This window comes from Ruditapes philippinarum, unplaced genomic scaffold (assembly GCF_026571515.1).
Source record: "Ruditapes philippinarum isolate M1 unplaced genomic scaffold, ASM2657151v2 ctg8401_1_1_1_1, whole genome shotgun sequence".
Taxonomy (NCBI): domain Eukaryota; kingdom Metazoa; phylum Mollusca; class Bivalvia; order Venerida; family Veneridae; genus Ruditapes; species Ruditapes philippinarum.
Genome location: NW_026862730.1, coordinates 47533 through 63975, shown reverse-complemented (window position 1 = coordinate 63975; position 16443 = coordinate 47533). Strand labels below are relative to the sequence as shown.

General features: G+C 30.4%; 1 protein-coding gene across 1 annotated transcript; it reads left to right on the top strand.

The window, feature by feature from the left end:
* Positions 1-2100: 2100 nt before the first annotated feature.
* Positions 2101-16443, top strand: LOC132720020 (uncharacterized). Its single transcript, XM_060703995.1, has 5 exons — positions 2101-2751; positions 4986-5118; positions 11291-11786; positions 14341-14519; positions 15038-16443. The coding sequence occupies exons 3-5, from the start codon at positions 11450-11452 to the stop codon at positions 15185-15187; spliced, it is 666 nt and encodes a 221-aa protein (XP_060559978.1). The 5' UTR covers positions 2101-2751; positions 4986-5118; positions 11291-11449; the 3' UTR covers positions 15188-16443.

Below are 16443 nucleotides of genomic sequence, written 5' to 3'. Positions count from 1 at the left end.
CTTTTAAGTACACCTTTCTTTGACCTTGGAATTGGAAATACAAAATCGGTTACGGGTAAAAACTCTTTACAGCAGAGTGCCTCCAGATCCATGCTAATTTTTATGAAAATTTTGAAAATGTGATTAAAATCAAAATGTTGTAAATAGGACAAAGAATGTGATTAAGACATTGTTTACGGAACTTACAATATTTTTTTTTTATCAATAAGTTTGGTTCTCTTTACATATTTTGCCTGGAGTCATGCAGCTTTAAGATCAGATATGAAAAGATAACTTTTCTGCTATATACAAAGTTCACGAATGCTTTTCGTGGCTTGTTGTATCGAAAAGGCTGTTTAACATTACAAATATTGATAAAAATATCATGTTTTTCAAGCATACTCTTCGAGATCCATATTTTAAGGAGAAGTCAATTAGTCCGAAATTGACAATATTCAGTTCACGAGGTCGGTACATATTTGCATAAATATTTCGATAAAATGTATATTTTTATGTAAGACCTTAATCTTGTTACTTTGTTATTATAATAAATATATTTAATGTTTTCTTTTTCAATTTTAAACTTTTGCCGGATTTATGTTTAACCGAAAGAAAAACCAATACCGATTATATTTCTACGATACTGCAAACAAAATTTCAACTTGATTTTAACATGTTCCAAAGAAACTATCGACAGGAGTGAGATGTAACTTTTTTCAAAATTAAGCCTCTCTTTTGATACAAAAGGTCATATGCTTTTTCGTATATGTAGACTTGTGATATTGTATTGTCATAACTGTCACTATACTGTGGTTCTGCAAAGACCCTTAAATTTTGTAAATGTTGATTTTTAAGGATACATTAAAGGTTGATTAGAATACTAGATATAAAAAGATAAATTAAATGAAAAAACTTATGCATACATATTTTTATAAACTGTTATGCATTTCACATACATTTGAAAATAATGATGTATAGTGATGTATAATTGCTAAACATAAAAAGACCAAAACCAGATACATTATTTACCATGCTTCTTTGATATTATATATTTGCATCTATATCATGAACCCTTTGAAGGTTATTTGAAAGGGGTTACTGGAAATAAGATAGAAAGAATTAAGTAACCATTTGATAGAAAGAATGTAAGTACCATTTAATACCACGAATAAAGTGAATTGTTTGTTGAGGCACACTAAAACACATAGAATTATAAATTACCGAGTGAATGACTCATTATTAGGTTATATTCGATTTTTTTTCGGGGGTGAGGATGGGAGTGTGTTTTTGGCATTTACGTTACACTAACACAATATAAGTCATATTGCAATTTTCCAGCTTTACTCGTGGAGGAAGACTTTAGTTGCACTTTTGTGGATTATATCAGACACGAGTGGAGTAGAACCACCGACATCCGTAAGCTAGCTGGATAGCTTCCTCACAGGAGAAAAATCAAATGTCCATAGCGGGATTAGAACCTACAGCGATGAGGGGAAAGCGTTTGAGATAAGGACCTTACGCTCTCGGCCAAAGATGCCCCCATTTTGAAGTCACACTTTATATAGGAAATAACAATCTATCCTCATTTAGGCAACCAGTTTTGAGGTTAGAATATCTTTTTCTTCTTGTATGATTGCAATCAAACTTGAATTAATAAATTGAACATTTATACCAAATTTCGGTGTACCTATACAAAGTAAAACATTTAAAACAAAAACTTGGTTTATTAACCAACTGTCATTGATTGTGAAATTCAAAGTTGATAGGAAGTAATTGTAGTCTATTGACTAATCACAAAAGAACATATTTCAACAATTCATATTTGTAAGATGTTATTGCTACAATTTTATTATGCACTTAGCATCTCAGTAAATGATGGTACAATGCACATGTATTCAAATTAAGATTTTTGCAAATTCTGCTTTGGATTAAATGTTATGGATGCATAAATTAATTTTATATACTATAAATTTCATAAAATATTATTTTTGCTTATTTTGTCTCAACTTTTGTGCTGATTTGCCATGTTTGTTCATGAATTTTTGGAGTTATTTTATTATTTTCTTTGAGTAATTAATAAAATTATAAAATAGAAATAGGTTTCCTTATTGTTTACCAAATACTATTCTGTAATAGCGGTAGAATTTCCAGAAATCATTTACTAAACATGTATTTCGAGAAATAAGTTATTGCTCGATTAGATATGTTGGTCTTATTACATGACTTTTTCAAATTATAAAGAATAGTATGAAAATAATATGCGTTTTCTGCCTCTGTATATAGAAATAATTGTCATTACATGAATGAACCTGAAAACTCAGGGAGGAAATGCAAAATACTGGATATAACCATATTAACCAAGAAAAATCTTTTTCAGTATAACTCGTTTAAAGAGAAAAGTTCAGGATCTTGAAACACGCTTAGAGTTAAAAGTACCGGTGGAGCAGATGAAGAATCAGTCAACAGCTGGTTACTATCATTTGCATCATTTACAACAGCTCTGTAAAGATGAAGAACGTTTATTAAAAGAATGGCAACGCGATTTGAAAGACAGTGTTCCTTTGTCTCAAGAGGAGATAAAGCAAAGTGAAGAAGCTGAAGATGCGGATATTAAGGGTGACAAAATAAAGTTTTCAGGAACACACCTCACTGGTGACAAAAAGAGAATATATGACGATTTGGGTACATCTAAGATGTTGACACAAGACAAGATAAGACCTTCAGAGATCCATTTAAGGCACGCAAAGGGTATGGCTTTGAAAGAATATGATGGTATGTATTAAAATGTAGTACAATTTTACATATTATATCGATTTTGACAAAACATATTTTAACAAAAGGAAAAAGAATGAACTTTAATAATAATAAATATAATAGTTATAAAATATTCCCAATGTTGCTTAACGCTTCTATACTTCTATACTGTCTATTCAGTGGGTTTTTTGTTTGTTTTTGTTTGTTTCATTTTACGCCTTTTCCTAACAGTAGTTCAGTCATATAGGCGGGTAGTTTTCTTACCATCGTTCCTGGAGAGTAACACCAGTGCTAGACTACCTTCCTCCGCGCTAAAGCATCTCCCGGGGATCGAACCCACGCCAAAGAGGTAACTGGATTAGAAGTCATCGACTCTAACCCCTCGACCACGGAGGCGGTGTTTGTTTGTTTTTAAATTTGTATGAGATCAGAATTATTACAGCTTATTTGGTAGCACTGGATAAATAAAATATTATATTACAATACAGTGTTTAAATACGTCAGTGCCATTATTTTATTCACTAGTATTTTGGGAAGCGCATATAGTTTTGACAGCGCCCGTTCTTCCTCTCGTCCGTCTGTCCACACTTTAAGAACGGTTTATAATTTTGTCAGTTATAGATGCATTTTAAAATAAATAATTCTGCAACGATATGAAGTTGATTGAGATTGTAACGCGCAGAACGCTGTACCTTGAATATATTGTAACACAACACATTGTCAAAAAAACTTGCCGTAAAATCGAACATTGAGTCGTTCTCGGTCAAAACTCAACTATATCATTCTTTGATTGATAAAATATCTATGCGTAATTGTATTTGACATGATGATGATATGGACAAGAATATATTAAAGTGCATGACTTGTGATGTCATGGTAACCAATTTTGTCACTCCTAGATGAATTTAAAAATAATTTGCTATTAATATGTTAGACATCTTGACACCATGTTGCGCGAGAGTCAGGTGTCGCGCTCAGAGTTCAAGGTCACATAATATGACGTTTTCATAAAAGTGTACTGATGGTCGTGCCAGATCAGTAATTTTCAGGATTATAATCATTTGGCATAAATGTACAGGATAATCGGATATCATAACATTGTGTCGCGCGAAAATTTTAGCAATTTTATGCCCAAACAGTTAGTGTAATACATCCAACGTCTTATATGACATTGAATAGTTGGGCGTAACTGGTGCATTACTTTGTGGCCATACCACGTGACTTTGTAGGTACGATACACTCATTCAGGTATGTTTTCATCAATAACTTTGCTGATACACGGTAAGATGAAAACTCCTGAATGGTTTTGAGAACATTCGAGTACAGTTTTGTTTTTATAGACAGGACTGAGAGGAACGGTACACACTCATTTATCATAACAAGCGATTTCTAGCAAGTCGTCCGTTCTTCTTCAGTTTTCCTTAAAAATATGAATGCTAAACCTTACAGATTTTCTATGTCAAAAGTACATAGTGAAATTCTTGAAAACGCTTGTTGTGATAAATGAGCGTGTACCGTTTCACTCGGCCCGACTTACTGTACTCGAATGTTCTTAAAAACTATTCAGGGGTTTTCAAAATTTTGATTCACAAAAGCTAATATAATTACGGGTACTTTACGCCTTAGTTGAACAAAGTCGATTGAGTAACTGCAAAATTATTAATAAAAAATACTTAAATCGGCGAAAAGTCTGTGTGTGCAGTACAATAAGTCACGTGCTAGTGCTAAATTGTTATTCATGAAGGATTTTTAAATAATTTTGGCGCACGCTCAAACAATATTTGAAGACCTAAAACGAGGTCGCACTTATACTTCAAGTTGAATAATTCAACATTGAAATATATTCATGTACATGTCCGATTTATACCCTGTCAATTATTGAGGGATTCCATTAGTATGTTTCATTTTAAGTCGATTAAAATTAGATCTTCAGCTCAAAGGTCAACGTCACACATGTACGCCAAAAGCCTTGATCAATAAGGCCTTTCACGAGCAATTGCAAGTTAGACATTAAAAAGGTGATAGCAATACATGAACTTGGATTTGAAAACAGTTCATTAGTTGTTGTGTATGGAAATAGTTTGTCAATTCATCAAATATTCACAGATGCCTCTTGAATTAATTGAGTAAGCTGGTTAAATAGAAACTGTTCTGTTTCTTGAAATCAAAGGTAAAGTTCCTTTACTTTAGATAAGCAACCGGGGGCATTTATCTGTGAATATGATATGTGTTGTTGCTATATCAATTTACAGAGAAAACACAGCAAGCCTTGACAGAAATGCTTCGACCAGGTCTGCCTTGCTAGTTGAAAGTACTGACCTAAAATTTGATGAACAGGCAATCAAATCTCACTATAATATATTGGTTTCCGATCAACTTTTTGAGGTTAGTTGCATGATGTTTTGTATGATATTATGATGTAATATTGTATGATATTATAATTATTATTATTGAAAATGAGTTGATTCATACCTTCTATTATTAACACAACGACCACTTGAGATCTCGACCCCTAAGATATTTCGACGCATGACACTTAGACCCCTAAGAGACTTTAAATTGACTTGAAATTTCGAAACCCTTATTTTATAAAGAAAATGAAGCCGTTACTTTCGAAAAAAAAACAATGTGGATAAAGACGTATAACATTTTATTAGAAAAAGATGTCTTTATAACTTTGATAATTATATATAATTAAATAGATATACTAAATTATAAGTGAAATCATATCGAGCCGTTATTTGTTATTCGTAATCATTCTTCAAGTCAAATAATGTATACAAGGAACAGAAACACATTTAAACAGAAAATATATATGGTATATTTGTATACATATTATTATAAAAAACAGTAATTAAAATATACATTTTAAACGTTTTATTTTTTAATTGTAATTCACTTTTACTCTAAACAAATATTGCCATAATCTCCATGTGCATTTGTTACTTTCAGTATATAGAACTTCAAATATCAGGAAATCTTAAGCTAATTGGTTCTTATACGATATTTTAAAAATACATGTATGAGTTACACATAAAAAGGTATACTATCAGAAACTGAATGTCTTACATCATGTTTTAATACACATTTTTTATGCCTCGGATATTAATGAACTAAATGTGAAAGTAATAGAATGGCCATAAGAAAAACGCTTATAAGTAAAAAAAGAAATAAAAAATGAAATCCAATACTGGCACTGAATCCATGTTCCAAATCAAAAATTCTCTAATACCATATACCAGTACAGTATTTATTTATCTCATGTTTTATTTGACCACCACAATTTAATATATGGCAATGCCTATGTAATATGTTTATATGCTAATTAAATTAATCATAGTCAAGACTAGGATGATATCTTTCTGGGTTAGACTTTTACTTGGAAAGCAAAGTAAACTTTCATATATCCTTTACCAATTTATGTTAAATCATTCAGACCAAAATTATAAGTGGATAAATAAAATTAAAGATAATTTAAACTCTGTTGGCAGGACTGACTTATGGATTAATCAAAATAAAGCCGTAAAAAAAGTATTCCATATCGCATTAAACTCACCTTAATTGATCAATATAAACAGATATGGCGTGATCAAATGCAATCATCAAATAAAGGCCGTATATACAATAGCTTTAAAAAGTCGCTTACTTATGAAAAGTACCTTAATTTAATCCCCAGCAATGACTACATTACCCTTTTCAAATTTAGAACATGCAATACAAGACTCCCATCAGAGACCGGGCGCTAGGATGGTACCGCTTTCTTAGATAGAATCTGTCCTCTGTGTACAAGTGGCTCCCCAGGCACAGAAAGACAGTACATCTTTAACTGTAACTATTTTAAAAATCAACGCAGCATGTATCTGAATAACTTTCACTTAGTTGATAACGAAAACAGTTTTGAAAGCTTAATAAATTCAACAAATGTGCCCAAACTGTTGAATCTTTGTAAATTTATCCGTATAGTCTTGGCAAATTTTAATTATATAGCATCCATCATATTTATGATAACAGTTTTACAGACTTACCCTTTTTCTCGCCAAAATAATCCATAAAGATACTTCTGCAATACTTGAATACATATATACTCAGTGTGAGAACTTTCCCATATTGAGCGCGCGCATATCTATTTATATCTTTCGCCAATTATAAATTATCCGTTATAATGCTACCTTGTTGAATTTTACCTAAAACAGCGTAATTAAATTACAAACTTATCGTTTCAAAACTCTTCCAAAAATATATTTATTTTATTTATTTTGTTTTATTATTATTATTATTATTATTATTATTATTATTATTATTATTATTATTATTACTGCTTTCCAATAACAGTAATAATAACAATAGTGAACGTAAAGTTTTAGCATAAAGGTGTATCTATAACTTGATTGAATCTCTTAGTACATTCTTTTATATATGTGTGCCTTTGTTTTTGTTTTTATTATTATTTCTTGTTTTTTATCAAGATGAACTGTTAAATTATCTAGAATTAAGAATATCCGAATTCCCCCCCCCCCCCTAGAAAACACACTGTAATAAGTCACCATATTGTTTACATTATAAGAAAAAAAATATATTGTGCAAAATTATGTATGTTTACTGCTGGAAAACTAATGTATTATATATTTGCTATATTAGAAAATCCTCATATTGTACAAATGTGCTTGAGTGAATAAAGATATCTGTCTGTCTGTCTGTCTGTCTGTCAACAATGCCTTTCCCAGTTAGAAAACCCCGTTAAAATGAAAATAACTACTGTTTAATTAACACTGTAATAATTTGGTGATTCGCAGGATGATTTAAATAGGTGTTAAGTACAGATAATTAAATCACCAATGACACGTGTCTGATGTTTATTTGGCGTGAAAACATAAATATTGTTTTCAAATAACACCGAATAATTGATTGGTAGTTTGGTTTTTAATTCATAATTTAAATATAATAACATGAAATAATCGCATCATCGAGCTACAGACAAGTCAATAAATATGTAACATTGATTAAAAAGAAATGTAAAATTATTTATATTCAATTCAATATATTTATTGCATTAAACATTTTACAATGCTTATAACACATACAAATATATACATTGGCAAATGAAAACATATCCAAAAAGAGAAAAAAAAAACATACAAATTATTTTAACAAATATAATTTTGGGTTAGTTATTTTTACAAAGTCTTGAAACAAATACAATTTTTGTGAGTTATTTTCTTCAGGTTTCTACGAAACGCGGAATTTATCTGCAAAGAAAACGAATTTTGCTAGTTGGGAAATAGATTTTTTTGTTTTAGAATTCATTGGCAGTTGAAACTTATTTATTGCTGGCCATCGGCAGAAATATGGTTTATGTTGCTGGGTCATGGGGGGTTGCGTTCATTGAACGCCGCCTTTCCTTGTTGATCTTGTTTTTCATATTTTAAGATATTTTTTTCGGAGTTCGCGGTAATTAGGACAGGCAAGTAAAAAATGAAACTCATTTTTCACTACATTCATTGTGCACTATTTACAAATACGTCGTTCACGCAGCGTGTTGTCATAGCGACCTGTTTCGATAAACAATTTGTGGGAGGAGGTTCTAAATTTTGAGAGGGCTATTTTGTATTGTGGCTCTAGTGAACAATTTGAATATGGTTCGACTTTAAAACTATGTTTGAATATGCAGTAAGACTCCAAACGCGTGGAATTATTTATATCGCTATACAAGCGTTGTAAGTATGCGTCAAAGATACGTTGCTTAATCATTTGGAATGGAATATCAACAAATTCTTGTTGGTCTCAAATGTAACTTAATCCATGTGTTTCCAGTATACTTTTAACTTGGCCGGCCCAATTTTTTCCTCTATAATCTACCCCGTTTTCAACATCTGACTTAAGAAAAATGTACGTTTTTTTTAACTAATGAGCTATCTGGAAGTTTTAAAATTTTCACCCAGTACTTTATTATGTTGATTTTTCTGTAAACTAAGAGTGGCATGCGCCCTAGCTCACCGTAAAGTGCGTAAATATATTATATATTACTTTTAACATACATGACATGTGTTTCATACCGAAAACAATAAGTCTTTACAAACTTATAAAAATTATAAAATAAACACTCAATGCACAAATCGCGCAAAAAATACATATTCTTACTGTTATGAAGCAATTGCAGCCAATGCTACATAACTATTATTTTGCTAGGCAACATAACATTAAAGTATAAATAAAAAACAATTTTGCTTCATTGCTTTACGTTAAGTTTATTATATTTTGTTATGAAAATAATTAGAAGATTTGCTATTTGATTAAATTATTTCTCGAATATCTTGGCTTCTAAAGTACAAAAAATTATATAAGGGTCAAAATGTCTTACACAATAGGGGTCGAAAAGTCAAGTAAAAGGGGTTCTAAGTGTCAAGGGGTCTAGAAGTCATTATAATATCCTAAAGATTAGAGAAGTCAATGGGGTCTAAGTGTCTTACTTGCCTTTGACCACCTTTAATATTGAGTTTAGCTTAGATGGTCATAACTTTGTCATTTATTTACACAAATTCAACTTAGACAAAAGAAACGTTTTTGTCATAATATGTATGTTCAATGATTGAAAGACCTTTACATTTAAGACATTAAACTGACCTTAACCGTCAAGGTCATATTATTAAAACTTGCTTTAATTGTCGAATTCTGCTATTTAATTACAAATTTGACTTATTCTTTGAGAAAAAAAACATCTATGACAAAACCGAAATGTTCAATTATTCTAATATGACTTTGACGTTAATTTAAAATGTCCTATTATTTGCTTGAATTGTCACAACTTTTTTATAGATTTATACTTTAACAAAAAAGCACAAATGACAAGACCGACAAGTTTAATGATTCAAATATAATTTTGACATTGAAATGACATTGATAATTGACATAAAATCATTAAACTTTGAATAAATTGTCATAACTTTGTTAAAATGATTTACAAGTTTTATTGATAGTTAAACAATTTATTGTTTTACTGAACCGACAAGCTAAAAGAAATGAACTTGACCTATAAGTAGCCTTGACCATTAATTGTTACAACAGTTATTGATTTGTTTGAACAAAGAGCTGATATGATGATTAACTAAATCTGACCTTGATCTTTGAATAACCTTGACAGTAAACATCTTATTATCTAATTTTGCTTAAATTGTTATAACAATAATTATTATCTATTATCATGGGCAGATTTGATTGATACTGCAACAAAATACACTCATAACACTATCAACATGACGATAAAATTAAGGTTGCATTGTTGCATTGATATGTCAATTGTCTCACAATTGTCAATTGTTAAATGTGAATTATATATTGACCAAACATGCAGTTTTCTCTGAATAATTTTTTCAACAATATTCTTCCTACAATATGTTTAACAAGCGTTGCGCAAGCTAAGCGCTGCATTTTTTAGGCCATTGTCTTAAAATAAAACATTGAATGAGAACATTGATGAAATCAATGTTCAAAAGTTTCCCTGTGAAGATTACAAAAAGTACAAAATACCTACCGGTTGACATTAAGTCAAATTTGTTCATAAGTCTACATCAGTGGGCATTTGTAAATTAATTATGATTCTTAGACTTATTTTCAATCATATTTCTATGGCCGAAATAGACTTTATTTTCATTTGGATGTCAAATATATACATTTGTTGTACATTTTCAAAGACTAAACCTCTGTTTTTGTTTACATTTTTAACTAAGTGGTAAAACTACGTCCAATCCGTATTAATTTCGAGGTTATTATTGAAAATAGCCGAGATGTTCCGACTGATATTGATCTAAATCTACTTTTTGCTTTTTTATTTGGTGGGTTTACCTTTAACTACTCAAAGCATAGGTGAGGGTTGGACTTTAAGATTTAACTTGTGTAATAACATTTGCTGATATAGTCTTTTTTGCCTTTTTTGTTGGGTTTTATTTCACATAAACACAGTAGACGGCCACAAGTTTTGAAGTCAGCGACCGTTACTACAGATGTCCTCTTTATTGTTATTGTTTTAAATGGAGATCAACTAATTAATTCAAAATTATGTAATACTATTCTCCACTATATAAATAAAGAACTTTTCTTTCAAAAGAAAGTATTTAGATTCCGTTTTCATAGTCAGATGATAATATTGTTTACAAAAGAACTGAATTGTCTGTTCTATAACCTGAAGTTATTTTTGAAAAATTCTTTTCAATACAATTATCTTTAATTAGTTATAATTTTCAAAATCCCCCCCCCCCCGGTATACTGACGGATAAATAAAAACATTCAAACCTCTGCAAATTATCCAATTTTTAAATAATTAGAACCAATGCATTTTTTCACGAGCGATTAAGGGCTTTATTAGTAAAATTAAAACAGAGGAGAAAAAGAGCAAATACTAAAGAAGCATATTGACTATTACTTCATTTTTGTTTTGCATATGTTTTGAGGATATTACATCCATATATCGATTGAATACAGCTTTTCATTTTATTAATAACATGTTTTCTAAAATTTCTACTTTAGTTAATATTCATAAGATATGTGTATTATCCTACTTCAGCGTGACTCAAATATTGTGGAAGACATTAAGGCGTTCTTGTCAGAGTTAACTTCAAATCTTAAAACAAAACTGATTGAGAATTCTAAACTACAAGGCAAATTAGAACAAGCATCAAGTGTATACCTAAAACAGCTACGTGAAGATGAACTGAAACGTAGTATGTTTCTTAAACTACATAAGGAAAAGGATCGAGAAGAGAGCGGGCCTATCAGGGTTTATAAGGAACGTATTTCGACGTCTTCACAACTACATCGTGAAACAAAACTGACTGAGGACCCTAAACTACAAGGCAAAATAGAACACGCATTGAGAGTATCCCTAAAGCAACCAGATGAAGGCGAACTGAAACAAAGTATGTCTCTTAAACAACATAAGGGAAACTATCTAGAAGAGAGCGGACCTACCAAAGTTCAAGATGAACAGATGTCGATACCTTTACAACTACATATCAAAGTTCAAGACGAACAGATTTCGACTGCGTCTTTACACCTACGAGGTAAAATTTTGTTGATTAATAATCTATTCAACAGCTTTCAAATTAAAAGTGATTTTATTATCATTTTTTGTTTTTTGTGTACATTATTTTGTCTTTACAATCGTTTCAATAGAATTGTTGAAGACAATTTTTTGATTTATTTGTTAAACATGTTGTTTCCGTAACTTATTGTCTGTCTTTCGTATAGAGTATTAATTAAGAAATGATATTCCCAAAATGTGATTTTATTGATCAATAACATCACTGTTTGGAGTTCGGATGCGGGAAATTATATCACTAGGGCGTAGCCCGAGTGATATAATGATGCGCATCCAAACGACGAACAGTGATTTTATCAAGCAATAAAATCACCGATTTGGATATATTATTTTGATTCTAACACGACATTAACAAATAAATGCTGCCGTACCTGATATTAAGCTAAATTGCGCCCGATTTGTTTCCGTACTTATTGTCAACGCGTCACATTTTTAGTGGTTACGTCACGTGTATAATGATTACGTCACATGTCTAAATATAGAACGTCAAACAGTGACCTTATAGCATATTCTAATACTAGCGGAAATTGTTCTATATAAACAAAGAAGGCCCGAAGCGTGCATTATTCTACAACAATGCACTCGCCGTTCTTATTATCTCCTTGTGTATTTTCACATTGAGGGCGCCATTTTGTTTGAAAAATCTGATAAATAAGAAAACATTTTTTTTGTCGAATTTTGTTGTGAAAACTATCTAGAATGAAAGAAAATGGTCTAACTAAGAAAATGAATCCGAACACCAATAACTTTTATTCAGTCGTTAACGCTGTACAGACGTTTAAAGTGTTGTTTACGTGACGTCACAATGTAGCGCCAAACAACACGTGCAAAACAATCAAATCAAGTACGCTATTTTAATGTCGCAAACGAGTTAAGTTTTACATTTATTTCTCTTTTAATAATTGGTATTTCGCTTTAAAATTATAGAGTGAAATAAAATAAACAAACAAAGTTTTATCAACGTTTTCAAAATTCGTTATTCTCAAAATGTTTCTACACACGGTAGATTTAATGACAGTTTTTTTTTCAATCCACTGGAACAGCCTTTAAAGAACGTTTCTATTGGAAACTTTGAGGCGAAAACAAATTAAACCACCAAACATAAAGTCCAACTTTATAATAGTAATTATATTTTTCTTGACGTGTTAGAATGGAAATAGATATTAATTCTTCGTGCATTATTGTATAATAATGCACGTTTTTCGTTTAAATGCTTTGTAATTAATCACGAAGGCCTATCGGCCTTCGTGATTATATTACTACGCATTTGAACTCAAACCGTGCATTATTCTACAGCAATGCACTCAGAATTGATATCTATTTCCTTATTAAAACACACTTTCGGTTCAATAGGGAAACATGCGGGTCGTGATAGAATGTTTTCTAACTTTAAAGGCAAACATATAAAACAGTATTTCTGTGCACTTTGAACTCAATTAAAAATATTCTATAAAATTTCTACCATGCATTCCATTGGAAATTGAATTGTGATTTTAACATTTGTATGTAAAAAGATTTAGTCGTCTGATTACAAATTCAGAATAAAGTCATTAATTTCTTCCCACTCACCAAATATTATTTTATTGCATTAGTTCATAATCAAATCGACAAAATGAGATGATTTTTACATGTTTCAGTATATACAGCATTGTATTGTAGATACAAGATTGCAATTAATTATTCACAGATCAAATTCGCTATAATATTTCTATAAGCTGCCAACGGTATATCTTTCTTGAAAATATACACAAAGTTCTTACAAGTGGTTATTGTGATCACACGAAATAGCATTTCCTCCTTAACAACATACATTTGACTAACGTCAATACGTTTTTGTTTTTAACATATGACCCTCTACAAAGGTTATGTAAATGACTCCAGGATTATGCTCACCACAACCACTTAAAAGCTTTTAAAACGAAAGTGTTTAATATGCTCGTCCCTAATATTTTCAATGTGTCACTGCCTTATAAAAGCTCTACTGAAGCTATACGCAATCTCAAAACAAGAAGGTAGGGCAATTTTGTTTCAGTAAGAACTGGATATTCCTTTGTGAAGTTTATTCAAAGAGTAGATAATTGAAAACAAAAGATACCACTTATATCAACAACGGATAACGTAGCTCATCAAGACATATTGAAATCACTTAAAAAACATATTCTAACTTAATGGAAAGTAAAATCGATTTTTTTATTGACTTTGCGTAGTAGACCCCTAAAATAAAACAATCATATGATATTACTTTAACTCTGTATGTAAAATATTGCTACTCTAGTTTACCTTTGTCACAAAGACTTTGGTAGAAAAAAGACTTTAGTAACGTTTTTTTTTTATTTTAGAAAATACGAGTATCCCTATCATTTAATAAAAGAAAAAAAAGGAAAATGTTAAACTTTAAGTGTATTATTGCAATGATATGAATTGGTGTAATTAATATGTAGGACAATGCGCTTTTAGTGTAATTTTTAATTTTTTCTTTTTTCAAAATTCTTAAGCTTTGAAGTTGTATATTATAGGTGGACGTATAACTTTGTGGTGTATTCAACGGATACAGGTTCATTTCGAGCGCATAACTGTCCAACTGAACCGGATGAATTTGTCTTTCTCTCAAGTGAACAAGAGTTTAAATTACATTGGAAATGTAAATAAAAATGATACCATCCGAAAATCCTTAGATATTCCAACTTTAACAAAGGTTCGGTTTATTTTGACGAAGCATTTTATATATCGATAAATATTAATAAACATTTTTATACAGCAGATTTGTGCTTTTATTAAATCTATTGTTATATTATCCTGCTGCTGCAACATTCTTATAAAGAATGATTATGTTTATAAATATCATTGTGTTATTTTACCTGACATGTAATTGTATTAATATAATGATATGTTTGTATCTAGGAAATACTTATATGTTTTAACTTTCTCCCCTGACGTACATATATTTGTTTTATCTGCTAGCATTAGTAATAAATAATTGCATTTTGAAGAATTGACCAATATTTTGAAATGTGAGAAAGTCTTAATGCTTACTTCCATAGCCTAGCACACGTATTCTCTGACTTGTTAGTTAATTTTCAATGGATAAAAGTTGTTTGTTGTATTTTGAAAGTAATCTTATAATTTACACTTTTTTGTCAAAAAAGTATCAAATATAATTTCTTAAGATACATTTCATTTAATGTGTGATCATCGCATTGTTGTCAATTTCAGGAATGGTCTCAAGTTAGACAGCTTGCACAGGATTGCCAAAAATCAAATGATATGATGAAGGATAGACACCGACTGTCTAGAAGTCGGCTAGATTATGAAAGAGTGGAAACGTTAAGAGATATATTAAAAGAGTTGGAAACAAATATTTGATGTTGATTCATTTCTTCAAGAAAGGAATAAGACTGTGCTCTAAAAGGACCAATTTAAAACACAAATATGACATTTGTACTTGAAAGTTTTTGAAGCAAACTCGAAGGCGATTTAATTCAAGTTTCAAGAGCTTGTTTTATAATCAAGCTTTTAATAGAATATGATAACACATTAAGACTGGGTTAAAAATTGGCATACTTAAATATTGTTTGTATTCAGAAACTTTCTAATGTTAACACTCTTTACATACAAAAACTATAAATTATTATGTTATGATATAAAATGTAGCTACTTGTAGCTTTGATACTATCATGATTGAAAGGTTTGTATATATTTGCATTGTTTTATGTGAATTATGAATAAATGATAATACATGTATATTTGAACGAGTAATGGGAAATGGTTACTGAACTACTTGATGTTGGTTTTGATACGTTTGTTATAATGCACTTTTGTTATGATACTATGATAGATTACACTATCATTTTTGACTGAGTTGCATATATGATGCTGTCTGGTTTTGTTTTATTTGTATCAATTTGTTAAATATTAATACGAAAATGTATGTTTTGAAGAAGTATTTGATTCACACAAAGCTAGCCTTCTTCTTAAGATAGATGAGATAGTGCCTCAAATGGGCGCAAATTATTGAAACGCTTAAAATATGATGTAAGGATCACGCCAAGTAACATATACGTTACATCTATGTAACACATATGAGAGCTGTAGCACTTAATATGACACATATTAATAACGAGATAAAAAATTGTACCAATTTAGTACAAAATGCTCATTTCACTCCTTATTTGCGTAACATTTGTAGCAGTGCTGAAACAAAAAATTAACAAGGTTGTACACGGTAACATATATAATATTAATTCCGAGTTTGTCCATTTAAGGGCTCATGTTGAAACACTTGTAGATAGACGACAGCAAATACATTTCAACAAAATACCACCATCACACTTATTTGTTGATTGCCCTTGGTTGAGGTCGAACAATCTTACAAACAATTATATCCTTTTAATTAATTATTTAATTACTGTTTTAGTTGATTGCCCTTAATCATGGACATGCTGAATTGGTTTGTAGCAGCCGTAGGTAAACAAGCTTCCGTTAAAGCTCGCTTGATTTTAATTTAGAAACGCTTAAATAGAAAAAAAAATATGTAAAAACGCTTTACTTATATCATTTGACCATCGGAGTCCCATAAATGAGTTTTAAACATCACATTACGAAAACAATAAAATATGTTT

Bases quoted from the DNA above. Each gene is read 5' to 3' on its own strand.
- LOC132720020 (XM_060703995.1), top strand. From the start codon at position 11,450: ATGTTTCTTAAACTACATAAGGAAAAGGATCGAGAAGAGAGCGGGCCT. The intron at 11,787-14,340 runs GTAAAATTTTGT...TGTATATTATAG, and splicing joins TGCGTCTTTACACCTACGAG to GTGGACGTATAACTTTGTGG. The intron at 14,520-15,037 runs GTTCGGTTTATT...TGTCAATTTCAG, and splicing joins ATATTCCAACTTTAACAAAG to GAATGGTCTCAAGTTAGACA.